The sequence below is a fragment of the Balaenoptera borealis genome (genome assembly GCF_965194805.1).
Source record: "Balaenoptera borealis genome assembly, chromosome: 14".
In the NCBI taxonomy this organism is placed as follows: domain Eukaryota; kingdom Metazoa; phylum Chordata; class Mammalia; order Artiodactyla; family Balaenopteridae; genus Balaenoptera; species Balaenoptera borealis.
In genome coordinates, this window is record NC_138875.1 from 65,217,633 (window position 1) to 65,242,035 (window position 24,403).

At 58.0% G+C, this 24,403-nt stretch overlaps 1 protein-coding gene across 1 annotated transcript; it reads left to right on the forward strand.

The window, feature by feature from the left end:
• Positions 1-121: 121 nt before the first annotated feature.
• PPIL2 (peptidylprolyl isomerase like 2) lies at positions 122-23,087 on the forward strand. The gene is made up of 20 exons (XM_082355023.1): positions 122-267; positions 1,786-1,835; positions 3,773-3,818; positions 5,530-5,592; positions 6,493-6,544; positions 9,151-9,202; positions 12,165-12,256; positions 12,784-12,873; positions 13,706-13,781; positions 14,480-14,640; positions 15,646-15,721; positions 16,168-16,274; positions 16,432-16,521; positions 16,724-16,757; positions 17,289-17,406; positions 21,589-21,645; positions 22,229-22,301; positions 22,410-22,472; positions 22,561-22,700; positions 22,892-23,087. The coding sequence occupies exons 1-20, from the start codon at positions 236-238 to the stop codon at positions 22,986-22,988; spliced, it is 1,569 nt and encodes a 522-aa protein (XP_082211149.1). The 5' UTR covers positions 122-235; the 3' UTR covers positions 22,989-23,087.
• The last annotated feature ends 1,316 nt before the right edge of the window (positions 23,088-24,403 follow it).

The window sequence follows — 24,403 nt, forward strand, 5'->3', positions numbered from 1 at the left end:
GCTCAGCCCCGACGCGGCCGAGCCAACCGCGAGCTCAGCCCAGGGACCCAGGGAGCCGCCTGCGCCGGCCGGGCATGAGCTTGAGCGCCAGGGACCACAGTTCCCGGCGTGCCCAGCGCCCGCTTCCGGGGCGGGTCGGAGAGACCCGGAAGTAGTTACGGAGCTCGGCCGAGAAGGCGCGGTGTGAGTAGTGTGCCGTTGTTTTTCCTCGCTCGCTGCTCCTGCCGCCGCCGCCATGGGGAAGCGACAGCACCAGAAGGACAAGATGTAAGTTGAACCGCCGCCGGGAGCGGGCCTGTCCGCACTCTGCGCCGCGCCGAGTCCCTCTCGACGTCGCTTCCCCGGAAGCTTCCGCCGTCCCCCGGCGGGGCGGCTCCCCGAGGCGCGGGTCTCCCCGGATCCCGTCCCCTCGGCCCCTCCGCTTGCCAGCTCTGACCCCGCCGGCTTTCCCCGGGCGCGGTTCTCGCTCCCTAGCCTGCTCACGGGCTACAGCACCTTACAATTAAAACAAACTCACCTGGCACCACCAGCTGCCACCGAGTTTCTTTGATTTTTTTTTATGACAAGAAGAGGAAGATCTCTGTCGACCGGCTGTTTTCTGCTTTCCCTTTGAAACCATTCCAGTCGGGCTCTGCCCGCTGCACTGCTCTTGTCGTGATCCTGTAACTTCCGTACGTCTCCATCCGGGGGTCAGTCAGTCCTCAGTCCTCGTTTTGTTGGGCTTCTCAACAGCGTAGGACGCGGCTGACCGCCTCTCTCCCTCTGAAGCCCTTGTACGGTGCCTGGGACACCACACTCTTTGTTTTCAGGCTACCTCAGGGGTCTTTCTTTGTTGGTCTCCTTTGCTGGATCCTCCTCCCCCCGTTCCGGACCTCCTACGTCTCCTCCCCAGGTTCCCTCTCCATTTACATCCTGCCCCGGGGGATCTCCAGTCTTGCTTAGGACACCTCCACTTGGAGATCCGATGGGCTTCTCGAATTCAGTGTGCCCCGCGGGGAAGCAACTCTTGATGTTCAGCACCTAAGCCTGTTCCTCCCCCATTTTCCCATCTCAGTGGTCACACCGCTCTCCGCTCGCTGGGGTCAGAAGCCCGGGAGTTTCCCTCAGCTCCCTCTGCCTCCTGTCCATCAGTACGTCCTGCTGGCTCTTCCACGAATTGACCGCTTCTCACTCATCCACCAGTTCTCCCACAGGTGGAGTTGATGCCAGCTCCTTCTTGGACCTTTGTAGTCGTCCTCAGATTGGTTTTCTGCTGCCTATTGCTTGACCCTCTGCACACAGCAGCCAGAGTGATGCTTTGAGGACTTATGCTGGATCAGGGTCCTTCCATCCTGCCTGAAGCAAATCCAGAGTCCTCCCACGGCCCGCGAGGCCCCTTGTGATACGACCACCACCCGCGTCTCCATCATCAGTGGCCCCGTGCCCCCATGTGCACTCTTTTTCAGTGGCTTTGCTCTTCTTTGGGAACACACTAGCTTTTCTTGCCTCAGGGCTTTTATACGTGATTAGTCGGCTTGGTCCCTCTGCCGGGAAAGCTCTCTCCCCAGGTCTTCATGTGGCCAGCTGCTTCTCATTGTTAACCTGCTATTTGGAGCAGGACCGTTTGGGTTTGCTTACGAGCTTGCGTATCCCCGTGTTCTGTTGTGTTTTTCACTATGTGCCTGACACATAGTACGTGTTAAATAAACATTTTCCGAATGAGTGAAATGATTTCGGTCATCAACTTCTTACTTCCAGAGACTTCTTTTTATAAAGGGGTGGTAATAAGATTATCTCTCTTTCCAGGTACATTACCTGTGCTGAATACACTCACTTCTATGGTGGCAAGAAACCAGGTAAGGCCTGAAATCCTTCTGTTCCTTTTGGTGTGTGGGGGGGTATAATTAAGGAATGATGTCTTCACAATGCAGTAAGTGTAAAAGTGAACAATTAATAAGAACGTGGAAACTGTAGTAGACAAATGGGCTGAGGACACAGTTCACAAAAGAGGAAATACACTAAACATAGGAGAAAATGTTTAATATTGGTGGTGATTTTTTTTAACATAGGTTACAATAATATTTTCTCTGTCAAGTTAATAAAGAATACAAAGAACGGGGACTTCCTTGGTGGCATAGTGGTTGAGAATCCGCCTGCCAGTGCAAGGGACATGGGTTTGAGCCCTGGTCCGGGAAGATCCCACATGCCGTGGAGCAACTAAGCCTGTGCACCACAACTACTGAGCCTGCGCTCTAGAGCCCAGGAGCCACAACTGCTGAGCCCCCACGTGTCACAACTGTTGAAGCCCACATGCCTAGAGCCTGTGTTCCGCAACAAAGACAAGCCACCACTATGAGAAGCTCGCTCATTGCAACGAAGAGTAGCCCCTGCTTGCTGCAACTAGAGAAAGCCCGTGTGCAGCAACAAAGACCCAACGCAGCCAAAAATACATAAATTAAAAAAACAAAAAGAAGAAGAATGCAAGGAACAATAATACCTAAAGCTATCAAGGCTGCAGTCAAAAGAGCACTGTCACAGTCACTGGTGGGAGCAAAACTGGCCCAGCCTCTTGGAAAGCAAAGCTAAGAGGGAGACCCACACAAGGGGTGTTAGTTAGGGTTGTGGCAGAAACCCACCTGCGGTATGTACTTTTTCCTCTAAGCTCTTTCTTGATGTACCCCATGTTTTGGTTCTGTCTAGAGAAAGGTTTTAGTACACAGCAATTCTTTTTTTTAAATTTATTATTTATTATTTATTTAATATTTTTATTTTTGGCTGTGTTGGGTCTTCGTTTCTGTGCGAGGGCTTTCTCCAGTTGCGGCAAGTGGGGGCCACTCTTCATCGCGGCGCGCGGGCCCCTCACTTTCGCGGCCTCTCCTGTTGCGGAGCAGAGGCTCCAGACACTCAGGCTCAGCAGTTGTGGCTCACGGGCCTAGCCGCTCTGCGGCACGCGGGATCCTCCCAGACCAGGGCTCGAACCTGTGCCCCCTGCACCAGCAGGCAGACTCTCAACCACTGCGCCACCAGGGAAGCCCCCACAGCAATTTTTGCACTGGGTAATTTACATCAGCGTTTTCTTTTGTTTCTTTTTTCTTTTTTTTTTATCTTAGCAGGTTTTACTTTATTATTTTTATCGACGTATCGTTGACCTATAACACTGAGTGACTTCCAGGTGCACAATGCAGTGGTCTGATATTTCTGTACGTTGCAAAACAAAACCCAAAATAGGTCTAGTTACCGTATGTCACCACACACAATTTATTATTATTATTTACTTATTAAAATTTATTTTATTTATTTATTTTTGATTGCGTTGGGTCTTCGTTGCTGCACGTGGGCTTTTTCTAGTTGTGGCGAGCGGGGGCTGTTCTTTGTTGCAGTGCGTGGGCTTCTCATTGCAGTGGCTTCTCTTGTTGAGGAGCACGGGCTTTAGGCGTGCAGGCTTCAGTAGTTGTGGCGCATGGGCTCAGTAGTTGTTGCTTGCGGGCTGTAGAGCGCAGGCTCAGTAGTTGTGACGCACGGGCTTAGTTGCTCCGCGGCATGTGGGATCTTCCTGGACAAGGCCTCAAACCCGTGTCCCCTGCATTGGTAGGCGGATTCTTAACCACTGAGCCACCAGGGAAGCCCCACACACAATTTTTAAGATATCATTGACTACAGTCCCCATGCTGTGCGTTTCATCCCCGTGACTTACATGCACTTTTTCTTAAAACGTAGTTGACTTGTTGGTAGAGCACATCTGTGAAATTTTTTACAGAGTAAGTTTTCTGTCCTTTATTTTCATTTTGCACAGATATCGCACAAACAGATTTTCGTCGTCTACCTTTTGACCACTGCAGGTAAGAGTTTGGAGAGTTTAACCTTTCCCTCATGATTGTTCTCGGGTACTCAACTGTTTGACAGTGAATCTGATCCCTGGAGATGCAGGTGTAGCTTCTGTCTGCGTTCTCCCACTCGGATCTTCCGTGGACTGGAAGAAGGGACCCAGCAATGGAAAGAAATGATGATGGTTTTCTGCTTGTTCTGTGTCTCCATTTATGTGCATTGTCTTTTAACCTTGTTCTTACCTACAGAGGTAGGTAGGCTCTGTCATCAAGCCTGCCTTACAGTTGAGAGAACCAGTGCTTCGAAGAGTGAGCTCCCTCTCCCAGGTATCCCATCCAGGAAGTGGTCTGACTCTGAGCCCAGGGCTTTCATGCTTTCCTTTTGGTCCAGAGTCTGAGTAGTGACAGCAACCCCGATAGTCATGATACTGGGGCCCCTCCCCCTTCCCTGAGAATGCAGGTCACTGTGGGGACGGGGAGGAACCAGCTGCACAGCCACTTGGATGTCTCTTCCCACCCTCGTTAGACTAATGAACCGCAACACATTAGGGCTTGGGGTAGTGGGCAGGTCTGGTGGTCCCCATGGGCCTGAGTTTCCCCAAGTTTGAGCCATGGTCAGCTCTGTCCTGGACACACGTATCTACACAGCATTCTCCCCACCTTGCCCTCCTCTCCCTCTGACCAAAGTTCTGATTCCATAGGTCAGGGAGAGCCTTGAGAGCTGACCAAGCTCTCCTGGTGATCCCAGCACTGTGGTGAGGCAGGTCAGCCGATACCACGGGGCAGTGAGGGGGCAGGGGAGGCTGGGGGCACAGCCGCTGAATCTGCCCAGGGCTCCCAGGAGGCTCCCCATGTGGTGAGTGAGGGCTTCACCTGTTTCACTTGCTCAGGAAGTATGAACAAGTGAGGCCCAGACATCATCAGCTGCATTTCTCACCACCGCCACCAGTTTTGTCATCAGCCTCCTGGAAGTGTAGTCTTGTAAATTGGTTCTATGGAAATCTTTGGTTCCCAGTTCTTCCAAGAGGTCTCTGCTCTGTGTCTCGCCCATTTTGTAACTACCTTGGGTTCTGGGTAACACGTGCTTTGAGAATGTGCCCTTCAGGCCCTGTTGGGAGAAGACGCATGTTCACTGTCTTGCTGTTTGGAGCTTGCCTTGTTGTTGGGTCCTGCTCTGGTCGGTCCCCAGCAGTACTACTGGGTTAGAGTAGAAGGTTGGGCCAGAGGGGGCGGTGGTGAGGTCTCCCCACAAGGGGTCCCTGGGGCAGCATCCGGGGAGGTGACCCCAATGCTGCCAGGCTGTCCAGGTCCTGGTGCCTGACCTGTGCTGACCGAACTCGTAGGTGACTGATGTACAAACAAGCCAAGTCAGCCAGGGCTCTTGATGACTAGTGATGGAGACCCCAGGCCAGAAGAAAAGGTTATTGGCTCAAGGAAGTCCACCGGATACCATCCTCCTCCACCTGTGGGCTCTGCTTTTCCTATGCGGACCCTCCACGAGGCAGGAAGTGGCCTTCGACACCCATATCCCTGCATTGGAACTTACCCAGGGCTCCCGGGCGTCAGGTCTTGTCTGAGTCCCTTATCCACTCCTTGGAAACATGGCGGCAACGGAGCCTGCTGTGCAGCCAGGAGCAGGCAGGGCTCCTCCAGACCATGGTAACACCCCCAGAGTCTCCTGGGCTGGGAGGGGGCAGTGCTCAGCAGTGACCCTGTCCTTTCTCAGTCTCTCTCTACAGCCCTTTGTCTACCCGGTCTGCACCCCCGAAGGCGTCGTCTTTGACTTGCTGTGAGTTTTCCCTTGACTTCTGACTAACAGATGTGGTGAGATTGTTGGCACCCACTCAGGAAGGGGCTGTGGGGCAGCTGGAGTGTTTGGGCTCCGGGCAGTGCTGAGCCTGGACACGCCGAGGTCCCGGCAGCCTCGGGAGCCCTGGATGGGCCTCAGGCACGAGGCGGCAGTGCTGCTGTGACCTCTGCCTGGAGGGGCGTTGGCCTCTCCCCCGTGTGGGGGTCCCTAGTGCTCTAATTCGCACCCCGTACCTGTTAGAGTGTTAATGAGCTGAGTAGCTTTCACTTCATGAAGGCAGAGCCATAGTTGAGGCGCATACTTTTCTAGTGCTTCCCTTTGAAGCTTTATGCTCAGTTTTATGTCCCAACGTAAACCAGCTTCTGTAATTGTCTCATAGTTCAGGCTCATTTTAGAAGATTTGGAAAATACTTCAAAGAAAAAGGGAAAATTGGTCATAATTGCACTGTCCAGGGAAAGCACTGTCAATATCTGTAGTGCTCTTTTTCTGGGAGTGTATTTGTGGTAACCTGTTTGAGATCATACTGTTGAAGATAGTTCAGGATCCATTTTTCACTCAGATGAGAGCTTTTTTCCCCTATGTCATTCAGAATTCTCTGGAAGTGTGATTTTTGATGCTGGCCCAGTATCTCATTGTATGTACATCTTTTTCTGTTAATGTTATTTATCCACGTTTATGCGTAACTGGAGTAAAAACCCTGAACGTACTTTGAAGCCCATGTAGCCAGAAATATTCCCCCGTTTCCTCTGATGAGGCAAAAAGTGAAGTGGAGTATAGCCCCTTCCCAGCTCCCCCCAGAGGCAGGCCCCCTGCACTGTGGCCCTGTCGCCAGGCTGCACCCGCCCTCCCGCTGACGCACACTGTCCTCTTCCCTTCAGGAACATTGTCCCTTGGCTTAAGAAGTATGGGACCAACCCCAGCAACGGAGAGGTAGGTGGCTGTGCAGGAGCTTTGGTGATGCCGGTGAACACCAGGTGTCAGGTACAGGAACGTGGTGGAGGACCCACACCGGTCCTTTCTGGAGTGTTCCCCACTTGTGTGCACGTGTGCAGGCATCTGTCTTACCTCAGTCGTGGACGCAGTTGCTCAGTGATCCCACTGCCCCTTGCTTCCACCCCCGAGGTGTCGGTGCGTCCGGCCCTGCCTGCGTCCGTGGTGGCTGCGTGTGCCCTCCTGTGGTGGCACAGTTCTGGGGGGCATTTGGAGTTCTGCTGTTGCAGATGGTGGTCACACATGCGGTGTACCCCTGGGACTGCTGGACGCTGGGGGCTGCGTTTTAGGCTTGGTAGCTCCTGGCAAGTTGCCCCCTGGAGGAGTCGCACTGTTCCAGACTCCCAACAGCGGCGTGTCAGGGGAGATGCGCGTCCCAGACCCTCGGCAGCTCTAGGAGTCACCTGTCTCTTTGGGTGATGTAGCTTGTGGGCACCAGCGTTCTGTGACGTGCACTCTGTGGAGAGTTAGGTTAAGCAGCTGTTGATGTGTCACATGTACAGGTGCAGGAGAGAATCTGGAGTTGAGTTCCAGCATACTTCCCTGCTGGACACCCCCCGCCCCTCCGCATGCCTTGTTGTAAAGCCCCGGGGCGCCCACTTTCCGCTCCTCCCGCTGCTCTCTGTTCACTTCTCAGCGCGCCTTCCCTCTGCCACATTTATTCGGTTGCACCCATTCACTCACAGAAAGGGGTTAGCCGTGCAGCACGGGGCCTGGCGCTGTGAGCAGAGTGGGACGGGATGCTGACCAGAGGAGAATGGGGGACCTGGGGATGTCTGTGGAGCAGTGCCATGGAAGCTGTGACCTGGGGACGATGGGAGATGGCGGCAGATAGTCTGAGTTACATCAGGGGGGTCTTGCCAGCCCTGGAGGGAGCCTGGCTTCGTTCTGGATGGGCTGGCGGCCAGATGGGTTAAGCCGTAGCGAGCTGTGATCTGGCCTGTTTGGAAGCCTGGCTCTGGCTGCTGTGTCGGGACCAGACCTCAGGGAGGTGAGGATGGAAGCAGGAAGGCAGCAGGGGCCGTGTACTTTCTGGGCAAGAGGTGCCGGGTGAGCCTGGGCTAGGGTGCAGGCTAAGGAGGTGCAGTGCAGGGGCTAGAGGTGGGCAAGCAGGGAGGGCGGGGCCTTCTGCAGACCCTGGGAGCCAGGTTGGCTCCCCCAGGGTGTCAGCCTGATGGAAGTCCGGCCTGCGTTGGGGGAGTGGCGGGCAGTGTGGTGACTGGCACTGCGGAGCTGGGAGCTGGGCTGGGTGGTGGTCAGAGCCCGTCTGCCAGGATGAGGCCTGGTCAGCTCTGTGACAGACCCTGGGGGCCCTGTGGAGAGTGGAGGCTGTCATTGTCATCGTCTTTGGGGAGGCCTAAGAGGACCCGGTTGCGCTGAGGCTAGGGGGAGGGAGGGAGGCAGACGAGGGGTGTGAGCAGGGTCCTGGCCACCAGCCTCGGACGTGTGAAGTGTCGTGGGTTCAGTCTTTGCTCAGCTGTGCGCTTGTTACCTGTGTTCTGGAGGCGGATGTGTACTCTGGGGCCCTGGGCGGTGGCCTTGTTTTCAGGATTCACTGCCTCCCCTGGGATCAGGCTGCAGCTGTGTCGAGGCTGGAGCTTGCTCCTCTGTGGGTGGGGGCTGCGCTTTGCCGTCGCCCCCAGCCCCCCGTGTTTCCTGGTCCACGTCTGGCCCCCTGTCCTTGGTCTCCTCGGTAACTGTGGACGGCCGCTCCCCGGGTGATCCCCAGCCCCACAGCACGCCAATCGCCTGCCCCCAGCCATCGCCTCTGCTGCGGGTGTCCTGTCAGGGAGTCTGTGGTGCGTCCTCAAGCGGGGCCCGTGCCCCGAGTCCCCGCGGCCGCGGCCCTGAGGACCATCCCTGTGGTGTCAGCTGCCGTGAGCTCCTGTCACCTCCCAGGGCCCCAGGAGGAGGGTGCTGTGTGTAGGTCTCCCTGGGCTGGCTGTGCCTGGGGCGGGCACCCACCATCTGTCCACAGGTGTGTGTGGGGGGGTGGTTGGCTAACGAAGGCAGGGCCGAGGTGGCTGTCGGGGAGCGGGCACGGGGCTGGGCCCGGGGACTGTGCCAGGGGAGGGAGGACGTGGGGCAGAACCGGGTTCGGCCCTGGTGGAAGGATGCCTGGCATCTCCTCCGGGTGGCCCTTGGAGCTGGCCGGCACTGCAGGGCCTGTGCCTCCCCATCCAGGGTCTCCGCTGCCCCCTCGCTTCCTCTGACGGAGGCCTCCCCACTGGGCGGCTTTCCTCTGGCTGCTGGACTTTGCTTTATTGTCCAGGTTCCTGGAGGAGAGGTGAGCTGCAGACGAAGTCCAGAAGTTTTGAGAAAGGATCCCGTCCCATCCCCTCTTGGCATTTGCGTGTATTGACTCCTCTTCCCCCACGTTGTAGTGCCCGGTGTTTCTTGGGTCGTCACACAGCAGAACAGCAGAGCAAACGCCTGGGTCCCCACTGCCCAGCTAAGGAGATATTGATTTGGCCAAAAAGTTTGTTCGGGTGCCTTTGCCCTTCTTCATGTGAGTTACTTGTTATTATTAATTACGCTTCTTTCAGAAACTGGACGGGAGGTGTCTGATCAAGCTGAACTTTGCAAAGAACAGTGAAGGTGAGTAATCCTTTACAGCCAGTTCTAGGATTGGCCCGCAGGACCCAAGGCCCCCGCCTCTCACCAAGTTTTTGTTCCTTTCTGATCAGGCTGGAGGCTTGCTTTTGATTTCTCAAAGGCTAATAATTTTTTCTTAAAGGTCCAGATGGTTTAAAGCTGGGGTGGAGGTGAAACCTCAGGCTTGGGGCACTTCTTCCCACAAGGGCACTTGGGCCATGTGGGCTGCCGGTGGCCTTTGTGGGTCCAGCTGGGCCCCACGGGAGACAGGCCCTACCTGGCCGTGGCTCTGGTCCAGTCATCGTTGGAGACAAGCTGCTCAGGCTGCGGCCCAGGGCGGGCGGCTGGGCAGTGGGTGTGGGGGGTCTGACGGATTTGCCAGGTGGCTCTTGGGCTGCTTTCCGCTCGGCACTGGTCATAAAGCTGCAGTCCAGTCCTGGGGTCCTGCTCTGCACCCCTTCACACCCTCCACTGTTCTCGCTGGCCAGACGCCTGCGCCGAGGCGACCTCCGTGGACACCGACCTTGTTCTCCATTCTCTGTGGGCCTGGCGCCGTGCCCTGGGCGCGTGCGGGTGCCGTGGTTGAGGTCGGTGTCGGGGCTCGCTGGGCGGGTGTGTTCCGGGAGATGCTGGAGCAGCTGAGGCTGGCCTGGCTCCCAGCAGGTGCCAGATGGCAGTGAACGAGCAAGCAGGCCTTGGTGGCCAGGAGCACAGCACCCCATGGATGGTCCCTGGGTGCCGTGTGGCTCCCTGCTCTGAGAGTGGGTGATTCGGGGAGGCCCTCGGTGTGTCTCCTTCACAAGTGTTTACTGAGCGCCTGCTGTGTGCGGAGAGCAAGACAGGCCAGGTCTCTCCCGGAACAAAAGGGAGGGAGGAAATTGGAAATGAGATCACTGTAGTGCGTCAGGTGCTGCGTGTACCAGGTCAGAGGTAAAGCAGGGTGAGAGAGGGTCACAGGACGACTCGCTGACAGGGTTTGAGTGTAAATCTGGGGGGAGGGGGAGGAAGGGCGGGGGAGGGGAGCCCTGTGGGGATGTGGAGAGAGCATTCCGGGCAGTGGGCTCAGCCTGTGCAAAGGCCCCGAGGCACAGCCAGGAGTCCAGTGTTGCTGCATCAGGGTGAGCGGAGCGGGAAGCAGGGTCTGTGGTCCAGAGTCAGGTGGGATGGGGTGCAGAGCAGTCATGCGGGGCCGGGGTGGCCATGGGAGAACTCAGAGATTCCAGCAAGAAAGATCTGACCTAACTTTGCCTTTTTTAAAGTTTTTACTAACTTTGATCTAGAGATGCCTTTTTTTGGCTTTGTTTTGTCTTTTAGTTGAAAATTTTTTTTTTAAATTAATTTATTTTTGGCTGCGTTGGGTCTTCGTTGCTGCGCGTGGGCTTTCTCTAGTTGTGGCGAGCAGGGGCTGCTCTTCGTTGCAGTGTTCGGGCTTCTCGTTGCAGAGCACGGGCTCTAGGCGCGCGGGCTTCAGTAGTTGTGGCATGCGGGCTTAGTAGTTGTGGCTCGTGGGCTCTAGAGCGCAGGCTCAACAGCTGTGGCACACGGGCTTAGTTGCTCCACGGCATGTGGGATCTTCCTGGACCAGGGATCGAACCTGTGTCCCCTGCATTGGCAGGCAGATTCTTAACCACTGCGCCACCAGGGAAGTCCTTTTTTTTTTTTAAAGAAAGCATTATTTATTTTCTTTCTATTTTTTTTGCTAATTAATTTATTCTTGGCTGCATTGGGTCTTCGTTGCCGCATGTGGGCTTTCTCTAGTTGCAGCAAGCAGGGGCTACTCTTCATTGCAGTGGGCGTGCTTCTCATTGCGGTGGCTTCTCTTGTTGCAGAGCATGGGCTCTGGGTGTGCAGGCTTCAGTAGTTGTGGCACATGGGCTCAGTAGTTGTGGCTCACGGGCTCTAGAGCACAGGCTCACTGGTTGTGGCACACGGGCTTAGTTGCTTCACGGCATGTGGGATCTTCCTGGACCAGAGCTTGAACCCGTGTCCCCTGCATTGGCAGGCGGATTCTTAACCACTGCTCCACCAGGGAAGTCCCTAGTTGAAATTTTCAGGGATGTGAAAGTAGAGAGAATTAGGGACTTCCCTGGCAGTCCAGTGGTTGGGACTCTGCGCTTCCACTGTGGGGGGGCCCGGGTTTGATCTGTGGTCTGGGAACTAGGATCCCGTGGTGCAGCCAAAAAAAAAAAGAAAGAAAGTAGAGATAGTGTGTGACTCCCTGCCCCGTATCCATCCCCAGCTTCAGCTCCCATCCATTGTCAACGTGTCTGATTTTACCTGTGCTTGCATTCTGCACCTACTCAGGTGATTTTAAGCAGATCCCTGACATCGTACTATCTCCTGCTTAAGTACTTTAGTGTGCATCTCTAAAAGCTAAAGATTTAAGAAATAATAACCACAATACCATTGTCACATCTAAAAAGTTAGTAGGAATGCCATAGTATCATTGGCTATCCAGCCAGTGGTCAAGTTTCCAGAATGCTCTCATAATTATTTTTTGTAGTTTTGAAATCGGGATTTTTAGAATCTATACAACTCAAGGTCTCTCATCTCTAAGTGTTCCCCTTTCTGCAGTGTTCTTGCTGGGACTTGAACAGGCTCCCTGGCTGCGGGCGGGTGTTGGTGGGGCAGGGCACGGAGGGCAGCCGGGGCTGGTTGCAGTAACCCAGGCGAGGGACGCAGGATGTACGGGGACGGGTCAGGGTCTGAAGGACGGGCTACTGGTGGGTGGGCAGGGGTGACGGACGCCCGAGGTGGAGAGGGAGGCCAGGTGGTCTGGGGGCTGACAAGGCCGACTTTGCTGAGGAAGGCCCTGCAGGGGTTGGGTCTTGCAGGATGAATGGGAATTCATGCTCTTGGAGGAGGAGCTTGAGCTATGGGCTGTCCCTCGGGTCCGCCCTGGGCGTGCTGACGCAGGGTTCCGCCTCTCCTGCTCTCTGACCTTGGGTGTGTGCCTCCTCTCCAGGGAAGTACCACTGCCCTGTGCTGTTCACCGTGTTCACCAACAACAGCCACATCGTGGCCATCAGGACCACCGGCAACGTCTATGCCCACGAGGTGGGTCCTTGGGAAGCCCCAGGCCGGCTCATGGGCTGAGAGCCACCGGTGCAGCCAGGAGATGGCGGGGCTTGCTCGTGCCCTCCAGACTGGACCGGGGCAGTTCTTCCCACTGAGCAGGTCCTTGTTCCCTGGTGCCCCCCACAGGCATCGGCAAAGACCCTGGAGGGACCTCAGCTCCTCGTGCCGCCCCAGGGGAGCATTTCCACACCCGTCCTGCTCTGGGCCTGCTTTGGGCTGGGTGCAGATGGCAGGGCTATGGCCCCGCGATGCGGGAAACCCTCCCTAAGCCTTTTTCACGCCCATCCCTGGAGGTTGGCCTCGCGGGGCTCTGGGGTCACGGATTTGGGTGGCTCATTGGGAGACAGATGTGTGACAACAGCAACCTGTCTGGGGTGCAGGAAGCCCCGCCCCTTGGTGGCACACACCTGTCCCCCCACCTTGGTCCTTTCCCTACCTCTGGGTGGGCTCTGGGCTGCCAGGTCAGAGGGCAGGCAACGTGACAGCGGACTTTCTCCTGGCTTTAGGCGGTGGAGCAGCTAAACATCAAGGCCAAGAACTTCCGAGACCTGCTGACCGACGAGCCCTTCTCCCGGCAGGACATCATCACCCTGCAGGTGGGTGTCCCCTTCCCTGCCTGCCCGGGGACCACCTGCCCAGGACCTTGGCTCCTCCTGCCTCAGTGGTCTCGCGGCCCCCTGCCTGCGTAGCTCCCAGCTGTCCCGGCTGTTGGCAGAGCCCCTCCCGCCCTCCCTGCCCTCAGTCACCCTGGGCCTCCACACAGGCAGTCTCCTCAGTCCGGGGCTCACTACTCCCCTCCGAGGCCGCCCCTGCCATGTCAGGGCCCTCGTCTCTGCCCCCAGAGCCACCTCCACGTCCAGGCAGCCCCGTTGCAGGCCTGAGGGCTGGGGCTGGTGTGCTCGGGACCCAGGGGCGAGTGTAGGGTGTGCCTGTAGGTGTCAGAGCCCCGAGTGAGTTCATGAGAACCCGGCCCTAGAAAATCAGGGTGTCTGGATCCCCCTGTGGCTCATCCCGTTCTAATCAGAGGCCAGTGCATGGCTCTCCCCAGTGGTGGGCTCGCTGTCCCCAGGGCAGACCGTGGGGTCAGTCTGGCAGCCGGGCTGAAGGGGGGAGGCCTGCAGGAGGCCTGGAGGTGGGCACCCCACGTCCCGTGCTAACAGCTAAGGGTGCTCGGCTGTGTGTGGGGAGAAGGGGATGCAGCTGGCTGAGCAGCCATCTGTGCCGCTGTCCCCGCCCCACCCCTGCTCGTCACCCTGCGCAGGGCAGAGTCCCTGTTGACCTGCAGTGCCCATGCAGCCCCCAGCCTCTCCCCTCCAGCCTGGTCCCTGTGCTGGTCCACCCGTCCTTTGCTGCCCAGCAGCCGCACGGCCCAGGACGGGTCTGGCTGTGGTGCCAGGCTCACTGCCACACGTGTTCTTTTTGCCATAGGACCCCACCAGTTTGGACAAATTCAATGTCTCCAACTTCTTTCATGTTAAGAATAACATGAAAATAATAGACCCAGGTATGTATGGCCAGGGCTGGCCCGGGTGCCAGGGACTTGGGTAGAAGAGCCTGGGCGAAACCCCCCACCTCCCTGGGGCTTGAGCGTCTGGGAGTCTCACCCAGGTTTTCACAGGTCTTGCATTTCCTGAGCTGATGCTCCATTGTTCTGTGCTGGGGTTGGCAGACCACCCTGGCCCATGCCTGCCATCGGGGGCCAGACATGTCGGTGCCAGCCGGGCCATCACCATGATGCCCAGCCTGGCCATCTCCCCGCCACCTCCGCCCCATCAGGACTTGGCTCTAGGTCTGTCAGAGCTGCTTCCTCTCCCATGTGCTCGGGGGCCTGGGTGGGCCTTCTCCTCAGAGATTGTCTGTGTCCCACCACAGGGATGGGCCATTCGTGCTGGCCGCTGGGTGGGTATGGAGGTCCCATGAAGGGTGGTGAGTGCTCATGGCCACTGGGTCCTGTGATGCGAGGCTGTGACCCCTGGGGCTGGGGCCAGTCTGGGGACAGGGCAGTGGCCTCGCTCTTTCTTCCCCCACTGGCTCCTCCCTGGGCTGTTGTGACCAGGAGGCTGTGACTGTGACAGAGGCTCTGGTCACTTCAGACTCGTGTCCCAGCCGGGGCTCTCAGCGGCTCTGGCCTCCTGTCCCCGTCACGACATCTGGGGATGCTGCTGGGTCTCGGCTGCTCAGGGCGACTGTGCTGTTTTGTAGATGAAGAAAAGGCCAAGCAGGACCCATCTTATTATTTGAAAAACACGAACACGGAGACCCGAGAGACGCTGCAGGAGCTCTACAAGGAGTTCAAAGGGGACGAGGTGCTGGCGGCCACCATGAAGGTCCCCGAGAAGACAAAGGTGGACAGGCTGAACGCTGTGAGTAGGCAGTGGGCCTCGCCGCTGCCCTCTCTGCTGCTCGGGGCACTTCTGGGGATGGGGCTGCACTGAGGCTGGCCCAGCAAGGCTGGGGCCACGGACAGGTGTGGCCGGCCCGGAGCAGATGTGCTGGGTGGACAGCTGCCTGGTAGCTTCAGTGGTTCCTCGCCCCACAGCTGCCTGGGGTATGGGCAGAGACACTGCCCTGCGAAGCTGGTTACTCGGTGCCCAGAGCAACCTCAGGGGTGCCAAGCTGCTGGGGGGAGGGAGCCAGTGGTACTGGGGGTACCTGGCACCCGCCCTCACCTTCTCGTCCCACACAGCCCATGGTTGGTCCTGGGACCCCCAGTCGGCAGTGAGGGCACCAGGGTTTGCACCCTGGCTTGTCAAGCCCCAAAGCTGCCCCTCCCCTATTCAGGCAGGACCTGGTGAGCTGGGGCTGGGGGACCCTGGGGGGGGAACTCTGAGGTGCCCCCCTAAAGAACTGTCCAGAAAACTAAGCGTGCTAAAAGAAGAAGGTTTGTCGTTTATAATTTAATCCCACCTCTAACACGATGGTTCTTAGCATTTTGGTGTATTTCTTTCTCATGGGAAGAAACTTTTTTGTCCTTCTGTTTAGAGGGAAAAAACCGTTTATTGAGGCTTACTTTTTCCTGTAGGGACTTGACACATTTAAAAAGAAGCTCAAGTTCTTGGTGCTCTGAACCCCAGAGATGCCCAGGCTCCGCCTGGTGTGTTTTTCTGGGTTTCACTTAATGTGAGAGCTTTGGCAGCCGGGCCTTCAGCCCAGTTGAGGCCCGTGGGCTGCTGGCTCACTGTGCTCCCGCTCCCTGGGCCCTTGGGGAGAGGCCAGTGCGGGCTGGGCTGTCCTGTCCGCCTTGGTAGGCCCCTGCGGGCGCCTGTGGGTGGTGGTCAGGGACACCTTCCTGGAGGAAAGGCACCGAGCAGGGCCTGAGCAGCGGGGTGGCCTCCCGGGGCTGAGGAGCCACCGTGGTTTCTCGGCAGGCCCACTATTCCACCGGGAAGGTCAGCGCCTCCTTCACCTCCACTGCCATGGTTCCCGAGACCACGCATGAAGCAGGTAGTGGCCTTTGTCTCCACCGCCAGCGTTAACAGCGGCCAAGGGTGGGGCGCCCTTGTCCGTGCCCTTCTCAGCGCTGCTCTGTCGTGCCTGGGCTTTGTGGGCTCGTGGGCAACTCAGGAGTGGCCAGGCATGGCCCCTTTTGAAAGTGGGCTTGTGCTTGGGATAGGGGCGGCTGTCCAGGGGGCTCCCTGGTGGTGGGAGGCCCTCCCCATGCTGGGGCCACCCCACCTCAGGCTCCAGCCCAAGTCCCACCTTGGTGTTGCCCCCAAGCCCCCTTCCTCTCCTGTTCTTGGCTGGTAGGGCTCCCCCCCTCCCCTCCCCCCTCCCCCCAGCCCTCCCCTCCCCACATTGAGGAGCCTTCAGGCCCTGCTGCTCCGCCCTCCCCGATGCCCCTGGGGGCTCCGGGCCACGGGCAGGCAGGCAGCTCAGGCCTTTGCTTGCAGCCGCCATTGACGAGGACGTGCTGCGCTACCGGTTCGTGAAGAAGAAGGGCTACGTGCGGCTGCACACCAACTTGGGCGACCTCAACCTGGAGCTGCACTGCGACCTGGTGGGTGAGGTGGCCGCCTGCGAGTGCCTGGTTGCTGGGCCTTGCAAGTCCTTCCTCACTGTCGGGGCCGCCTTCCACTGCCCAAGGGCCCTGGGGGTCCTTGGGACCCTTCCCTGGTTGCCACATGCCTCAGGGGAGCACTTTGCCTTTTTTGTAGACGCCAAAAACCTGTGAGAACTTCATCAAGCTTTGCAAGAAGCAGTACTACGATGGCACTCTCTTCCACAGGTCCATCCGCAACTTCGTGGTGAGTGCCGTGCACCGGCCCCCCAGTGCCCACGTGCGGAGTCCTGCAGTGACCCACGTGTACCCGGGGGCCAGCTGGCCACACCAGGCCTCTCGGGGCTGAACCGGGAGGGCCCCATTCTCACCAGGAGCAGCTGGGGGAGGGGGGGCAGGGGGGCTGAGGCTCATGGGTGCGGCTCCTCACTGGCTGGTTCTTCCCGCAGATACAGGGGGGTGACCCCACGGGCACAGGCACAGGTAGGTGCTCGTGCTGGGCCCCTGGGGGCTCTGGCTGCACAGCAGGCTCTGAGGGCAGGGGCGTGGGGACTCTGCTAGCCCCACGTGCTGTCTCTTTCCTCGTTTCAAGGTGGTTGTGAGGCCTCAGCCACAGATGAAGGGTGGGGGCACGGTACCTCCCGCTGGGCCTCCAGGGGCACCCCCTCTGTCCACAGACCAAGGGGGCCCACAGTGGGCGGAGGTTGGGCCCCACCCTGGACGCTGCCCCTCCAGAGCCCCCCTTAGCCTGCCAGCTGCCTGGGCCAGCTCATCCCTCACCCTGTGTGGTGTGAGCAGGAACCACCCGTCTCCTTGGCACTTTACTCCTTGTTCTGGGGGCCGGGCCCTAACCAGGGGCTCTAAGGGCCCTGGGGCCGCGGGGATGTCCTGCGGGGAGTTGGTAATGAGGACCCCAGGGATTGCGCACAGGTTTTTGAGCTGGGCCGCGTCCCAAGAGCTGCGCTCAGCTGGGACCTGGTCATTCTTGCTGCCACATGCCCCCTCCTCCTCCAGGGGGGGAGTCGTACTGGGGAAAGCCCTTCCGAGATGAGTTCCGGCCCAACCTCTCGCACACGGGCCGCGGCGTCCTCAGCATGGCCAACTCGGGGCCCAACACCAACAAGTCTCAGTTGTGAGTCAATGCGCGGCCATGGGAGGGGCCCGGGGAGGGGGTGGCTCCTGCAGATTCTCCGTCAGCCTCGCCCTACATGTTGTGCCACCCCTCCCCCGAATCCAGAAAGTGTGGGGACACGCGCAGACCTGCCTGAGCGCTGGGCGTGTGCACTTGCACGTAAAACGAGTCATCCGGCAACCCCGTGCCTCGTGGTGGTGCCTGCAACAGGCTAGGGCGGCACCAGATACGGGTGTGGATGTGGATGCCCGGCCGGGGGGCAGAGACCCAATGAGGGGTCGGGAATTCTGCTGTGAGTGTTTCGGCGGCGTTAGATACCCAGGACACCCACCTTGGTCCTAGTAGGTCTAAGTTTTGGTGCTGAGAGGGTGAGAACAGGCTAGACGTACAGGCTTGGGCGGCCTGTGTCTAAGTGTCGTGGGGGCCACCAGGAGCAGTGGAAGGTGGGGGGCGGCGCAGGGGAGCTGCGGGGCCGCAGAGGAGAGTGTTTTCCCAGGAGCCACACGCTGCCTGCGGAGGTTGGTTTGGGCCACATGGCCACTGATGGCGCGTCGAGGACGGTTTGGGTGGCGGCTCGCATGCACGTTTGCTGGCTTCACCTGCAGAGCCGCCTGGCTTGGTGGAATGGGGCCCCAGGTGGAGTGTTTCTCTCCCGCTCAGCCTTCTCTAGGAGCTTTATGAGTTCATCTACGTTTCTTGATTTATGATTCTTAAAAATCCTTAAATTTTTACCTGTGTTCCAGATATTTTCCCTAGACTTTAAAAATTTCGTGGGAAGGTGGCACATGTTTTTACATATCTCCTGTGGCATTTCCACTTGGGCTTAAAGAGTCCCCAGTGCCATCGTGCGTGTGTCTCGGGGAAGTTGTGGAAGGCTTTGGTTTTGAGATCTCGCTTGTCCGTGGTGATTGTGTGTGGCATGGGCACAGGGTTTGTTTCCTCCCAGTTGTGCTGGTGTCACTCAGAGCAGTCCCCTCCCCAGGTGGATGGCAGCCTTGCTGGCGACTGAACAGTCAGGATGCCCGTCACAGGCTGTCAGGTGGCTAGTTGGCCCCCCGGCCATCGCGGGCACCGGTGGAGTGGGGAGGGGCCCCCGAAGGGTGGAACACGCCCTCCTACCTGATGGGTGGTCCCCTGTCTTAGGTGACTCCTTCCCAGTGATTTCCCTGCTCATCCTCCAGCGGAGCCCCTGAGAGAGCTTCCCACAGAGAAGGCACTTCCCGCCAGCCATGAGGGCCTCGGGTCATCCTCCTCGTGCCCCGGCACTCGGCACCTTCCTGTGGGAATTGGCTCTCACTCTGTTTGTTGTTACTTCCGCCAACGTTACACTTAACCTGCTCACACCAGCTCCGCACTGGGCTCTGCAGTGAGTTCCAGAAGGAGGTCCACCCTCACTGTCTGTTTGCACATTGCTTTGGCTTTGATTGCTTATTCTCTAATCTGGACTTTATTCTAATTGGAGCGACATGACGTGTGTTTTATTTATTTATTTATTTATTTATTTAAAAAAATTTTTTTGCGACGTGTGTTTTAGAACAACGGACGTGCGTGGGGTAGTTTCCATCTAAGGATGTGCCTTGACTTCTCCTGTGGATGTCTTCTATCTTCTAATGCGATTTTACAGTTTCTTCACTTGGGTCCTTTGCCTTCCTGGATAAAGCTATTCCTTAAGGATTTTGTAGTTTGTGATATTTTTGAAAACAGAATTTTTTTCCCCTAATTCTGGGTGGTTCTTGTTCATGTAGAGAAAAACTATTACTTAGGCACTTTATCAAATTCTCTTATATTTCCAGTAGTTGTTTACTGAAACTGTCTTAGGCTTCGTAGACATTTCACGTTATCAGCTTGAGGGGATGTCCTCTCCTTCCTGGTGCAGACGTGGTCCCCTCACCGTCGGGCTGTGCGGGGGAGGACATGGGCTCTGTTGTGTCACCCGATCAGGTTTGCTGTTGGGCCTACTTTTTCAGGCGAGGTTGCTGAGTTTGCAGACGCTTTCCTGTAGCGTTCTGTCACTGTAGCGTATGCTGTTTTTCTCCCGGAGGCTGTGGGCCAGCCTTTCTGCTGTGTCCGTGTGTCTGTCCTGGTCAAGATTGTAGACTGCTGCTCCCTCCACATGGGGGCCGGCCTGGGTCATCTGCACTGGTTTGATGGGGTCTGAGTACCGTGGGCGCTGCCCACGGGGCGAGGTGGCCGGTGCCTTCTGGGGGGACAGCTGAGCAGCTTTGGAGGCGAGGCAGCTGTTGTGACCTCGCTGGGCAGGGACGGCCGCAGAGCATCCTGCTGACCCTCAGGTGGGCTTTGCTGCTCCGGCCAAGCACTGATTCACATTTTGCTGGAATGGGACTCACCCATCTCTGGATTCTCAGCCTGTGTCCATGCATCCCCCTCTCTCCCCATCCCTGACCACATCTGTGTCCGTTCTTCCTCGGGGCTTACAAGGGTTGTCTACTCTCACTTTCTCTGTAATTTTCAGTTTCTACCTCGAATTGCTTCTTCCTGGTTTCTGTTCTCTCCTTTCTTATTTTCGTGTCTCTCCCCCTGCAGCCTCGGCCTGTGCATCCCCCGCCCACTGCTTGCTGGTGGCTGGTGGTTCCGTCTGTCTTGTCCTGGCAGGGCTATGTGGCGTTTCTTAGCCCCACGGGGCTGGGTGGGTGCTCTGCGTGCTGTTGGCAGGGCTGGTGGTCTCACCTTTTTTTATTATTTCCGACTCTGCTTAAATAGCCAGTAAAACCGCTGCTGGATTGGTGGCGGTTTTCTCTTTTTATTTCTAATATTATCGGGTGTTTTCTTTGTCTTTTCAAAGAGCTAACTTTAGACTTTATTTCCTTTCTGTTATGTTTTGGTCTCCCTTTTGTTGTTTTTCTGTTTTCCTCCTGTTACTTTAGGTTTATTCCATTCTCTCTTGAGTTTCTTTAACTGTGTTAGAAGTGAGAATAGGAGCCCTGCCTGGCGGCCGGAGGTCGGGGACGCACAATTCCGCGATTTTTGATGTTTGGCAGTCCGATGGGCTTGGAAGGCATGCGCTCCCTGGGCGGCTGCTGACGCGTGTTGATGGAGCTCGGTCCCGCACGGGCTGTGGGGGTGTGGGGGCATCGCTGCACTTCTCCGGGGACTGCTCCATGTTGCGACCGTCGCCACACTTCCTGCCTCTATCCCTGCTTTTAGCCTTGTAGATTCTTGAAGTCTTAAAGCAGTATCTTACACAGCACACACCTAGATCTTGGTTTATTTTAATTCAGCCTGACAGTCCTAAGTGTGTATTTAACTTTCCAGTCACTTTGCTGCTTCTGGTGATCTTAATTTGTTTTCTACTTAGCCTTTTCTTCTATTTCTTTTTGTTTCCTTCTTTTCTCTCTCTCCTGGTTTGGAACTTAAACGTTTTCCTTGTGGCCTCACGTCACGAAGTACATCCGTCTAATGTCTGAAGTTACTGGTTAGCGCCCTTCCCCCCCTCCCTCTCAGTCAACCCGCCGGCTCTCACATCCGTGTCCTCGGGGAGTTTAATTTACCCTTAAAAAAAATTTATTTATTTATTTATTTATTTTTGGCTGCGTTGGGTCTTCGTTGCTGCATGCGGGCTTTCTCTCTAGTTACGGCAAGCGGGGGCTACTCTTTGTTGCGGTGCGCGGGCTTCTCATTGCGGTGGCTTCTCTTGTTGCGGAGCACGGGCTCTAGGCGTGCAGGCTTCAGTAGCTGTGGCACGTGGGCTTCAGTAGCTGTGGCTTCTGGGCTCTAGAGCGCAGGCTCAGTAGTTGTGGCGCACGGGCTTAGTTGCTCCGTGGCATGTGGGATCCTCCCGGACCAGGGCTCGAACCCGTGTCCCCTGCATTGGCAGATGGATTCTCAACCACTGCATCACCAGGGAAGCCCCCTGATTTGCCCATTTTTATACCAAATTAGACATGAAGATTTTTGAGGTTGGCCCTTGTGTCCCTTTCCCGCATGTGTCTGTGTCCGGACCCCTTCCTGCTCGTCGCCTCCTTTCTTCCAGGCTACAGTCTGTGGTCCTGTAGTCAGTCTCTTGATGGGACGGGCTCTGGGCACAGCGTCGGCCCAGGAGGAGGTTGGTGGCGGTCAGGCCTGGAGGCAGAGCCCCTGCCCCTTCCTGGGCGGCCTGGTAGGGGGCCGAGGCAGGCGGGTGGGGGGGGCGCAGGCTCTCCCTGACCATCCCTCTTTCCCCAGCTTCATCACCTTCCGCTCCTGCGCTTACCTGGACAAGAAGCACACCATCTTCGGGCGGTAAGGAGCTGCACGTGAGGTCTACCTTTCCCTGGGTTGGGCCTGCTCCCACTTGCCCCGTCTGTGTGTCTGCACAAGTGGGGGCTTGGGGCTTCTCTTGGGGGGGGGGATGGGGGTGGGCAGGGAGTTTGGCCCTCTGGACCTGAGACCCGCCCCAGTGGCCTACCCAGCGCCCTGCCTGACTCCCTCAGGCTCTGCCTTGAATGGTCCCGAATCTCAAAGCTGGGCCACATCCTGTCTCTCTCCCCATCTCCTGTCTGGGGCTCGGCACCCATCCTGTGAAGGCCCAGATGGTATTTCCAGCTCTGTGGCTTCATGGTCTCTGTCACACCCCTGCTCTGGTCATAGCACAAAATCAGCTACAGACATTATGAGCGTGGACGGGTCCCGATCAATCTTTGTTGACAGAGCTGGCTGCCAGCTGGACTTGGCCACCAGCCGGGCCCGGGGACCCCGCCCCTCATCTCTGGGTCCTACTGGCTCGTTCTGGAGCCACTCTGTGCCCCTGGCCTGCGCAGGGACACGGCCTTTGTGGGTGCCCTGCCCTGGGCACATTCTCAGGCGCCCCATCGCTCTGCTGCAGGGTTGTTGGAGGCTTTGACACACTGACGGCCATGGAGAATGTGGAGAGTGACCCCAAAACTGACCGCCCTAAGGTATGTGCCTGGGAGCATGGGGGCTGCTCCTCAGGCTTGGCACTGGGTGGGCCCTAGGCGGGCTGGGGGCCTGCGCCAGCTCTGCTCACCCCCTCCCGCCCCCACCAGGAGGAGATTCGCATGGACTCCACCACAGTGTTTGTGGACCCCTACGAGGAAGCCGATGCCAAGGTGAGGGGGGCACTCGGGGCCCGTTCTGTCCCCAGGAGCCCCACCTGGCCCAAGGGCTCCAGGCCAGACACTCCCCTGCCTGCCGCAGATCGCTGAGGAGCGGAAGAAGACGCGGCTGGAGGCAGCGGCCCTGGAGAGCACAGCCAAGACCAGCCAGCCCCAGCAGGGGAGCCAGGGCCCCCAGACGTACCGCCAGGGGGTGGGCAAGTACATCAGCCCGGTGGTCACGTGAGTCTCCAACCACGGATGGTGCCCTCCCTGCACTTACCGCCGGGGGGTGGGCAGCCGGGGGCACGGGATTGTGCCATGAGCTGGCTGCTGGGGGCGCCTTGGTGCAGGGTGAAGGAGGGGGGGTCGGGGCTCCCAGTTCGGGGCCTGGTACCCACATGGCAGCTCTCGTCTGCTGCTTCTCTCCCCAGGAAACGGGTAGCAGAGGAAGAACCCTCCACCAGTGCAGCTGTCCCCGTGGCCAAGAAAAAGCCCAGCCGAGGCTTTGGGGACTTCAGCTCGTGGTAGCAGCAGGCTGGCCGCTCTGGATTCTGGTAGGGACTTGGACTGTGTCCCTGAGTTGTCTGCCCTTCGAGCTGTGACTCAATAAAGCTCTGGTTTATTGGCCTGGGTCCTCTTTCCTGGCCTTGGGAGTCCACGGGCCACCTCGTCTCTCCCTGGGTAGGATGGCCTGGCCCTGTCTGTCTCCACCTCTGCCCCTCTGCCTCAGTCAGGAGGGCGAAGCCAGCTGGCTCCCACTGTTCCTGGCAAAGGGCGAGCAGAGGCCCTGGGAGCTGGTGTCCCCCCTGCCAACTCTTCTCCAGCCTCAGGGCCTGGCCTTGTGCTCACACACGACCTGGGGACCTGCTCGGGGGTGTCTCTATTGAAGATCTTCAAAGCCTGCCCTTTATGCGCCCTCCATCCTGCAGTCCTCCTGACTGTGACACTGCTCCCTTGGCTTCCAAGGAGCTCCCGTGGAGGAAGGAGCTGCCTCCTCCCAGGCCCCGTCTGCTCCTGCTGCGAGGCCAACAGGGTCATCGCTGCCCTCCCCTACTCTCAGCACCTGTGTCCTCGGGTCAGCACGGCCACCACCCCCTTGGGCTCTGGTCCGTTTCTCTCCTTTCCTGCCTCACCCGAAACCTCACGTCAGTGAGTGCCTACAGCTCTTATTTCTAGAAGGTACTGTGGCTCTTTCCGCATCTCTGCTTCTGCGCCCTGGGCCTGTCTCACCTGCCTCCTCCGAGCCTCACGTGCAGGTCCCCACGGATGGCGGCGCCTTCCCTGCGCACGGACCCGCCGTGCAGCCCGTCCTCCGAGGCCCCTGCCCATGACCGTCAGCTGGGACCTGGACTCTATGGTGACCTTCCCACTCCCCCGATGCCTTGGGCCAGGCTGCTGTCCCTCACATCTTCCCAACCCTCTCACCATTGAGGGGCTTACACACCCGTGCTGTCTCCGGGAGCTGGGGTCACGGGGAGGAGGTGGCAGGGCCTGGTGACGGCCAGCGTTAAGTGCCCTTGTGGGCCACGCGGGGACGCTTGCCTAGGGCTCCTGGACCCCCGGATTGGGGGCTCTGCCCTCAGCAGCTCCTTGGCTACCCCGTCAGGCCGCGAGACCCGTGATGCTGCTAACTAGGAGACACTGGATGTTGGAAGCTTTATTTTTAAACCTCACACAGACAGAGGACGGAGAGCCGGACGTGGGGCCAGAGGAAGCCTGTGCACGTGAGCTTGGCAGTCCTGCTTGAGGGGCAAACCTTCGGGCTGGCCTGGGCTTCTGTCCATCCGTCTGTCCGGCAGCTGTGCCCAACTGCCCTGAGGGAAGGCCGGCCACCCTGGGCTGCAGCCCCGCGGTGCCACCCACAGCAGAGGACAGGCCTGCCCAGAGGCTTTGACAAATGAGGGTTTACATTTCTGTAGGTCATTTTGAGCTTAAATTTTAGT

Excerpts from the sequence above, each read along its gene's own strand:
- PPIL2 (XM_082355023.1), top strand. The coding sequence starts at position 236 with ATGGGGAAGCGACAGCACCAGAAGGACAAGAT. Across the intron at positions 16,522-16,723 it reads GGTCCATCCGCAACTTCGTG|ATACAGGGGGGTGACCCCAC; the intron begins GTGAGTGCCGTG and ends TTCTTCCCGCAG. Across the intron at positions 22,701-22,891 it reads TACATCAGCCCGGTGGTCAC|GAAACGGGTAGCAGAGGAAG; the intron begins GTGAGTCTCCAA and ends TTCTCTCCCCAG.